General features: G+C 30.7%; 2 protein-coding genes across 2 annotated transcripts; one reads left to right on the top strand and one right to left on the bottom strand.

The window, feature by feature from the left end:
* The first annotated feature begins 76 nt into the window (after positions 1 to 76).
* On the top strand, positions 77 to 4,128 carry LOC138944084 (3'-5' ssDNA/RNA exonuclease TatD). Its single transcript, XM_070314958.1, has 2 exons — positions 77 to 307; positions 2,754 to 4,128. Exon 2 carries the CDS (start codon positions 2,781 to 2,783, stop codon positions 3,693 to 3,695), a length of 915 nt encoding a protein of 304 aa, XP_070171059.1. The 5' UTR covers positions 77 to 307; positions 2,754 to 2,780; the 3' UTR covers positions 3,696 to 4,128.
* Positions 4,129 to 4,233: 105 nt separating this feature from the next.
* Mus201 (rad2 superfamily protein mus201) lies at positions 4,234 to 9,925 on the bottom strand. The gene is made up of 6 exons (XM_070314956.1): positions 9,851 to 9,925; positions 7,590 to 8,911; positions 7,397 to 7,495; positions 7,103 to 7,316; positions 6,693 to 6,923; positions 4,234 to 6,553 (listed from the first exon to the last, which is right to left on the bottom strand). The coding sequence occupies exons 1-6, from the start codon at positions 9,891 to 9,893 to the stop codon at positions 5,892 to 5,894; spliced, it is 2,571 nt and encodes an 856-aa protein (XP_070171057.1). The 5' UTR covers positions 9,894 to 9,925; the 3' UTR covers positions 4,234 to 5,891.
* Positions 9,926 to 9,992: the final 67 nt, after the last annotated feature.

Genomic DNA, 9,992 nt, shown 5'->3' with positions numbered 1-9,992 from the left:
TTCACGCATGCGCAGAAGATTCTGCCTATGAGATAATTTCCATTTCCATGAGCTTTCATCACTGATTGACTGTAGTCGAGTGTTGACAAAACGATGTTCAATGATTGTGTCTCCTGAACGCGCCCGTTTACATACACTCGATTCTCTTTTGCTCTGTTTCGTATGGTTATTTAATGATATGAGTGTATACAACGGCTACTTTAACAAAAATGAGCGACGACTAATTGTCCAAGAAAAAAAATTCACATCATCCAACGTGTGGAGTATATTATACGTATAGCTCGTGTATTTGAAGGTTGGGATTGACGTAAGTTTGTCATTTTATTTATAGTACAATAATAAACACAATTAATTCTCCATTCGATTCCAACTCTTATTTGTACCGGTATCATTTACTTTTCATTTTGTAATCGTGATTCAGTCGTGCCCCGCGCAAATATCTTAGCTCTTAATTGACGTGAACTCTGATGCATCGCGTGTAGGTTAAATACTTGAAAGTTAAGTGCCTGTTTATGTAACTTATTAACTTTTAGCGAATTTGATTATCCCTACTACACCGTACTGGTGGATATTAAATATATGAAAATGTATCTAAATACAATGGCATAATATACAGGATGTTAAAGAAGAAGGTCATATTTTGAGAGCAGGTAGTATTGATCAAAACAAAAGAGTAATTAACATGGGTTCTACAATTAATATCTTCAAAGATGTAAGTTATCTTTCTATTTGAACTCTTTATCCTTTTCTAATTGGTTGTGTCATTTCTATAATAGGCAGTAAACAAGAGAATACTTATCCTTATGGTTTTGCAATCAGCATTATAGAAGGTATTCTATGTGGTTCCCATTCGTTGTCACGTGTCAAACACATCTGGTTGTTCTCAGATTTACTGGTACGCATTGAAAACATTGTCCTGCAGTGCTTGTACGTCATCAACGGATGTTGAATACACCAAAATCTTTAAGTGTCCCTATAGCCAAAAATCTAAGGGATTAGCAAAAAGACAAAGAACCGAATAGAAAGGTAGTCTGTATCTTCGAAGATATTAATTGAAGGACCCATGTTAATTAGACTTTTTTTGTTTTGATCAATACTATCTGCTTTTAAAATACGTGACTCATTTTTTTAATATCTTGTATGAACACTTTGATAATGAATTATAATTAATGTATATTCTGCTAAATAACGTGACAATATATCATTATTAAGTTTTAATTCTTTAAAATGTTTATATTATCTTTTTTATTTAGATAACTTTATATAGGATGAGTCATTAAAAACTGCCTTTTAAGATATCTTCATAAATATTGATTTTACAAAAAAACATTCAAGACAAAAGTTAAATAATTTTGAAAGGATTACATTTTGGTCATCTTATTTTTAGATCGAGGCACCAAAAAGTTTTGAAGTTCATCACAAATTTTTTAAAACTATTTTTAATCAACCATAATTGTAGAGGATGAAAAAATGAATCCAACGACCTATAACACTGACCGTGAAATGATTTTAAAATTTAAAAATCTAGAAAAACAGAAGAAGTAATAGATAAGTAATAAAAGTAATAATTTTTCAAACAAAATGAATTAATTTTATTTAATAAGATGGTCAAAGTGTTGTCCATTCATTTCATTACACTTTTGAATACGTTTTTTAAAAGATGTGCATATTCTTTGCAACATATCTTTTGGAATCATTCAATAAGCATTGATAAAATGTTGTTTCATGTCTTCGAATTGATAAACATAACAAAAAAGAATGTGTCAATGGGATTTTATTGGAATGATGAGTGAACAAATAGTATACAGATGTACCAACAACTCTCAAAGATATGAAGCAATGTATTATCAATATCGAATGATTCCAAAAAATAGCATTTTATTAAATAAAATTAATTTATTTTGTTTGAAAAATTATTACTTTTATCATTTAGCTATTACTCCTGTTTTTTCTAGATTTTTTCATTTCAAGATCACCCTATGGTCAAAGTGTTATAGGTCGTTGAATTCGTTTTTTCATCCTCTACAATTATAGTTGATTAAAAATAGGGCTTCCCATTTAAAAAATTTGAGATGACTCAAAACTTTTTGACACCTTCATCTAAAAATTTCCTTTTAAAATTATTTAACTTTTGTCTTAAACGTTTTTATGTAAAATCAATATTTGTGAAGATATCTTGAAATGTAGTTTCTAGTGACTCATTCTGTATATAGCAGCCTTTAATATGCAGTAATGTGATCTAATTTGAGTGACCAAATTCGCATTAATTTATCCATTACTATGAATGATTTGTTACATATGATCATCTTATTTATACAGTGATACATATTAATGATCTCTCTTATGTTAAATTAATATGTTCATGTTTGAAAAAAAAAATATATATATGTATATATATATAATTACATATAAATAATCAAATCTACTTATACTGCTTTCTTAGACTTTATCTGCAAACAGGCACTTATTTAGTTATAAATGCGAGAATGCTTTTAATAAAAATAGGTTTAATAAATTTATATTGATGTAGAGCCCATATTTATGAATTATATTTTTTAATAGTATGCTTTCTAAAAATACATGTATTTCTAAAAATATTCTATTATATATCCAATTCATACATATGCGCGCGTATATCTATGTATACCATTGAGATATCAGAGCTGATCTTCTCTTATAATAGAATAATATCATATATTTATTATCTCGAATGAAGTAATATTGATAATATTGATAATATTTTTATACTTCAGTTTATAGTCTCATAGAAATCTAAAGGAATGGCTGAAGAGGAGAAAGCTGTTCCATCATCCATGACTCAATGCTATGAAAATTATATTATAGTTGATGTGGGTGCCAATTTAACGAATAAGAAGTATAGTCGAGATTTAGATAGTGTAATACAAAGAGCAAAGGATGCTGGTGTACAAAAAATTATGGTGATAGGTGCCAGCATTCGTTCCAGCAAAGAAGCCTTGAGGCTAACTAGAATATATCCCGGAACGCTTTACTCGACAGCTGGCATACATCCGCATGATGCCAAATCTTGGAAGGACCCAGACACTTTGTGTGAACTGGAAAGCATAGCCAATAATCTTGAATGTGTTGCAATCGGAGAATGTGGCTTGGATTACAGTCGCGACTTTTCAGCCCCGGAAGCTCAACGCGCTGTGTTTCATAAACAAATAGAATTAGCCTGTACATTAAATAAACCATTAGTAATACATGAAAGAAGTGCACAAAAGGATGTGTTAGAAGTTCTTAGTCAATATAAGAATCGTTTACCGCCTGTTCTGATTCACTCCTTCATCGGCACTGCAGAGGAGGCGCACATTTATTTGGATCAAGGCTTTTATCTAGGTATCACAGGTTACTTATGCAAGGATAAGTCTGACAGCGGGATAAGACAATTGCTAGAAGGTGGACAGGTGCCATTGGATAAAATCTTAGTAGAAACCGACGCACCATTTATGTATCCCAATACCAGAGCCAGCAAATTACCCGCACATGTGAAGGACGCTTTAACTGAACGGTCTATGATGTTCCTTCATCGTTATTGCACCTTTCAACGTAACGAACCATGTGCCTTGCCAGCGATTGTAGAAATGGTAGCGGCATTTATGCGAACTACGCCGGAGCAAGTTGCATTGGCTACCGCTTTTAATGCTTTAAAATTATTCGGTTTAAATCAATGATAATATTCGGATCTTATTAAATTATGTATAAAATGGTGCTAAGAAAGCTGGTGCTATATGAGAGTTTTATTACGATTTTTAATGTATAAAGCTTCAAATTTTTTTTAAGCCATGATTTATCTCTTTATAATGTTTTTTTTCTCTTAATCAGAGAAATAGTAGTTATATTAATACTTAAGAAAACTGATTTAATAAATACCTGCTTGTAGATTGACGAAAAGTTGATAAATCTATTTATATATAATTGTATAAGTTTATATAAACTATGGAGAGGTGTGTGTGTTCTACAGATATGTTTTTGTATATATTATCCTACATATAATATATTATTAATTGTATATGTACCAGAATATTTTATCATATCGAGATTTGTAAACTTCTCTCTCTGTTTTTTCTAATTTTATTGTAAAGTGCTAATTGTTCAACTATATATATGATATACAATGTAGATATATACAATATGGTATACATATGTACATGTACATGTACATGTACATATGTAGATACAAACCCATATAATCTAGTATTATATGTTTCATTGTTAATGCATTATATTTTCGTACAAATAAATTGTTATAAAGATTATTTTTTTAAAATATTGTCAAAGGTAATTCTTTTTCTCTTGATGAATTGTCTGGAATTTATAATTTTAAAGATAAAAATGTGCAGATTTAGAATTAATTAATACACAAGACAAATGATAAATCGACTCATTTTTTAAATCATTTAATTGAATAAAATTGTATGTTTTCTTTTTTATATTTTTAAGGATGTGTGTCATATGTCAAAACATTGACAAAAGCAAAAAATTTCATAGACTATTCTATTATTTCTTCTGAGTATCTGTGCAAAATATGAGCACAATTCTCTTAACGGTTTGAAAATTATTTAAGTTTAAAGTTAGTTATTGATTCTTATGGAAAATTGCGTATTGTAGCACTTATTGATAAATTTGAAAAGGAAAAAACATTGCCAAAAAAATAAAAATTAACACATATTAAAAAAACTCTAATAAATATTTGTGCACAAAACTTGATTTAGATCTTTACTTGTTTAGAAGTTATATTTACTAAAAATTGTAGAAAAATATTCTCTCTCTTTTTGCAAATTACTCGTTTTTTTTTTGTTTCTTGCAGTTGATTTTACGGGATATTCACGATCAAAAGTTTTTATCATAAATAAGGAAAAATATTAATTACAATTATTTTCTTTTACGAAGATATCAAAAACTATATTATTTTGTGATACTTTAAACTTTTTTCATAATCCGGATCTATTTGATTTTTCAAACAGTATCAACGTAAAAAATGTTTTTTTTTTTAACTTTGACAATTTTTTTCCTACTACAGCCAAAATATTTACTGTATTTTACATATTTCTATATTTATCGTGTTATATATATATATGTATATATATGCATATATATATATATATATATATATATATGTATGCATTTTTGTATGTATATGTATATATGTGTATATGTACACGATGCGTGCGTGCGCGTATATACATACAGAATGAGTGTTTTTTATAGCTGAACTAGTGCAGCCAGTTTTCAGCTATAAAGAACAGACCCAATGTATCAAAGTCGATGCATTTTTATTCGTTGAAAATGTCGAAGTATTAATAATTTTTAATAAGTTATAAGCGATTAAAAAAGAACGGCTTTTCGCAAACTGAACTTTGAAAGATATCCACATTTTATCGACTATATTTGTTCATTCTGTTAACTATTCATTATTCTTTATCATCACAATATTAAAATACATAATTTTTAGCTACAATTTATGTATATATACATATAAATATATGAATCTGTATTTTACAGAGCTATATTAACAGAGATGATGATAATGTCTTCTGTGAACCCTTATATTACTGAATGTAAAAAATAGAATTATTGGAATATATAGTCCTTTTGAGAGAAAAATAATTTGTATTTTTACACATATAAAAAGATGTATGTATGTAAAAACACACATTATTCACACATATTTTTATACACAATCTTCAGAACCATAGAAAGGACATTGCAAATTGGACGACTATTAAGAACGAAGGAAGATGCAAAATTGAAATACAGAAGACATCATTGATAATATTAGGAACGTTAATTAAATTTGGTTCTGATAAATCTTATAAGTTGTTATTCACAATATATAAAAACTTTTGTTTTAATACAAAAAATTAGATCTAGTTGCTATCGCTTTCCGATAGTTCTGCCTCTTTTTTGACCTTTCGTGCTGCACATTTTACCTTTCTTGTTTTATCTAAACCTTTTTTTGATTTTCTAAATATCTCTATAGCATGTAATTTTCTTTCTAATGCACATTCTCTATCCTTTTCTCGTTGTGGTATATATTCCTTGGTATATTTTTTTTTGTCAATGGATTTAAGAGGTTTATTGGTGGTAGCATTTACTTTTGGAACCGATTTAGTCTTGTGAGTTGATGTTTCAAAATCGACTATATCTTTTTCTTCGTTCAACTTTAGGACGGCATTGCTTATTTTATTTCTTTTAGATCGAGATTTGCCATCTACATTTTCTTCATCCATATCGACGTTATTTAATTTGCATAGAGCTTTCTGCACTCTCTTACTCAAGATTGGCTCGATGGATCGCGGCGATATTTTCGTTTTAAAATACATGTCCAACAATCTTTGATTCCTGCTTTCCTCCATTCTCCTCAATACCGGTATGATTGTGTCATCAAACTTGCCTTTCGTCCATCCAAATTTCTGCCTGGTGTAGTCGCAAAGAAGCACAATGTTCGGTTTACCCCAAGTAAAAGTCTCTTTTGATTCATCGACCGTAGGAAAAAGATACGCTTGGACGACTGCTTGATTCGGAAAATCTGAAATTAAATCTGAAATTAGTTACACTATTTGCTCTCTCTCTCTCTCTCCCCCCTCCCTCTCCTCTCTATCACTAGTAAGTGATATAGAGACTATTCGTCCTTATCTGATCATGTTTTGCAGATGATTACCGCTTACCTCTGTCCAACTTCACGTTTCGCAACTTATTGTGTAGGCCCGTTTTTCCAGAAAATTTTCCTTCTTTAATCCACGAGCAAAAATTATATAATCCGTGTAATACGTTATCCCCTTCGGCGGGAAAAGCGGCTAATATTTCTAGCGCGGTGACTGGACCAATACCCGCAACTCCTGTAGTATAATCACTACCGACCAAAAGGGCCAATTGTATCAATTGATTCCGACTGAGTTCTGCGATATGTATATAATGTGTTAATCGTTAAACATACACGCACGTATATATACAATAAATGATCTTATAATTAATTTTAATTTCTCACAAATATTTTAAATGATATATATTCAATATATATTTTTGATGTTGTATTTAAAAATAAATATATATTTATGAAGATTTATCTAATGCTTACTAAAATGATGTTGAATATCACAGGCACGGAATTGTAACACTCTTCTGTTATTGTTGAAAAAGTTCTTGTATACATATTGACCACCAAACAACCAAATATCGGAATCATCTGTAATCGTACCATCGGTGAGTTTAATTTGTTCCAAAAATGCGCACTGCGCTTCTGCTTCCATTGGTGCTATTATGTACGGTATGCCGAATAAACGTAACAATTCCTACAAACAAACATAATATGACACATGCAATATAGTTGTACACACAACAAAAATTGTTTCCAATATATTCTGAAATATACTTGTGCCTCGGTTTGTATCTGATCAGAAATATTGATAGCTTGTCTCTCAAATTTGCCAATGCCTTTGGTAAGTTCTTCCTGCTCATATTCTAATTGTGTCTGAAATTAGCAAATTCACACATATCAGATATAAATGAATAAATAAATAAATTGAAACATTAATTTATTTACAGAAATAATACTGGAAGTATACCTTCAATTCTATTAAATCTTCTTCATTTGTAGGCAATACTGCTATCTTTTCTTGCATGTATTCGTTAGAAACATTGTCTTGAATAAGTAAATCTAAATTATTCTGTTTTATTAAGTTGTTGGAGTCTTGAAAGTCGTGCACTTTCCCATCATCATTCTCAACTAACTGAATATTTTCCAGTGATTTGATTTCTGTTTTCTCTATAATCAATTCCTCAGATGTAGTATTCAATAAATTGATTTTCAAATTGTTGTCTTCAAAAATTAATGGCATTTGGTGTTCACCGTTTTCATTGACAGACTGTATTTGTTTCGAACAACCAGTTGACAAATTTTCATCTCTATTCTTATTTTTATCCGCTTTCTCAAATATGTCAGCGAAAATATCGTCTTCTAATTTTTCATCAGTCTTAAAAGCTATCTCGACGTTTTCTGTAATATTTTTTTCTAATATTCCCGTATAAGGTACTGGAACATCTTGAATCTCTATAAAACCATCAGAATCGGAATCTGATGTGTCTGTTTGTACTGTTGAAATTAATTCAACTCTTATATTGTTATTAGACTTTGTAGGAGAAGAAGGGCATTCCTCAGACATCATTGATTTATCAACCGAGGATATGAGACTAGATGTTAGAATATCTAATGCTTCAGCGTTATTTTTTAATGATTCTTCTTTGATGAAATCATCCGATTTCATGTTAGATGAAATTAATTCAACAATCATATCATCATTGGTCGTGCATGTATTTTGCATATTCTGTGATTCTATAGATGTCGAAATTTCCATACAATTTTCAGGCAGTGCTAATATCGATTTAGCAATTGCTGGAGTTTTATCTTCAGTTAATTCTGAATTAGTATTTTTCTCGTGCACTTTTACATTTTTGCTTGCGGTTCTTGTTTTATGGCTCTTGTTTTTATTGTATTTCATGAGATGCATGATCTGATTCTGAGATAAACCACTATACTCTAATAAATATACTAATGCAGGATTCGTCGTATTTTTGCTTAAATGTTTTTTATCTAATAGCGCCAATGATTCATTCAGCGCCAATGATTCATTCATATCAATTTCAGATTCCTTATCACTATCAAATGCATTTTTATTTGTGTCGCTCGTGATAAATGAAAAATCATCGTGAATCGGCGGCACATTGATGTCATCATTAGAATCATTTAATTCATATTCGTTCATGTCTTCTACAATAGGCACATGATTACTTGGGCCAGCAATAGATTCAACTGTCTCATTCACATTTTGTAATGTATCATCTTTATCCGCTTCTGATTCATTAGAGTTTTTTACCAATGTGTTCTTGTCTGTAAACAATGTATATAAATATTATATTACAGTATATATATATATATATATATATATATATATATATATATATTTTTGTGTATGTGTGTGTGGAGTGTGCGCGCGCGCACATGTGCGTATGTGTATATACAGAGTGTCCCAAACCACCCTTGACAACACTCGTGAGCAGATAGAGCACAGTAAACTGATCAGAAAAGTTCTGTATCATTTTTTTCTATAACGCTTAATAAAGGAGTTATTATTGAGTAAAGTCTGGCCAATCAGCGCCGACCTTTAGCCATGCGCCTGGTGGTGTGCGTGAGCGCTCCGTCGGTACGGCGGCGCACACTACCAGGCGGGCAGCTTACCGACGTGCGTCCGACTAAAAGTCGGCGCTGATTGGCTAAACCTTACTCAATAATAACTCCTTTATTAAGCATTATAGAAAAAAATGATACAGGACTTTTCTGTTCAGTTTACTATGCTCTACCTGCTCACAAGCATTGTTAAGGGTGTTTTGGGACATCTTGTATGTATATATATATATATATATATATATATATATATATATATATATATATATATATACATATATATATACATATATATATATACATTATATATACAGGGTGATTCAGAAATACACCAACAAACTTTCAGAGATTGTCGGGAGCATCAAAAGGATCATTTTTTTGCAAATGGACCTAGAGTCGAAATCTATGTACTGACCTTATGAGTTTGACTTGGGTGGCGTCGCTAAGGTCAGGCTGAGAGGTTGCCTTCATTGGCTGGATCAGCCACCGATCTTGCCTAAGGCAATCTCGACCTGACCTTGGCGACGCCATCCAAGGTCAAACTCATAAAGTCAGTAAATAAATCTTTTTATACCCTACAACTTTTGTCTAAAACAGTTTTTTATAAAACTTATATTTTTTTAGATATTTCGAGATATTTCCGACCTTTTTCGAACACTCTGTCTTCTATTTCCGACCCTAAGTCCATTTGCGAAAAATGATTCTTTTGGTGCCCCCGACAAGTTCTGAAAGTTTGTCAGTGTATTTCTGAATCAGCTTTGAGTACTCTGCGTTGATACCACTGCTT

This window comes from Polyergus mexicanus, unplaced genomic scaffold, assembly GCF_030449975.1.
Source record: "Polyergus mexicanus isolate NDT 795.1 unplaced genomic scaffold, iyPolMexi1.0 SCAF_84, whole genome shotgun sequence".
Lineage (NCBI taxonomy): Eukaryota > Metazoa > Arthropoda > Insecta > Hymenoptera > Formicidae > Polyergus > Polyergus mexicanus.
This window is presented reverse-complemented; position numbering and strand designations above follow the sequence as displayed.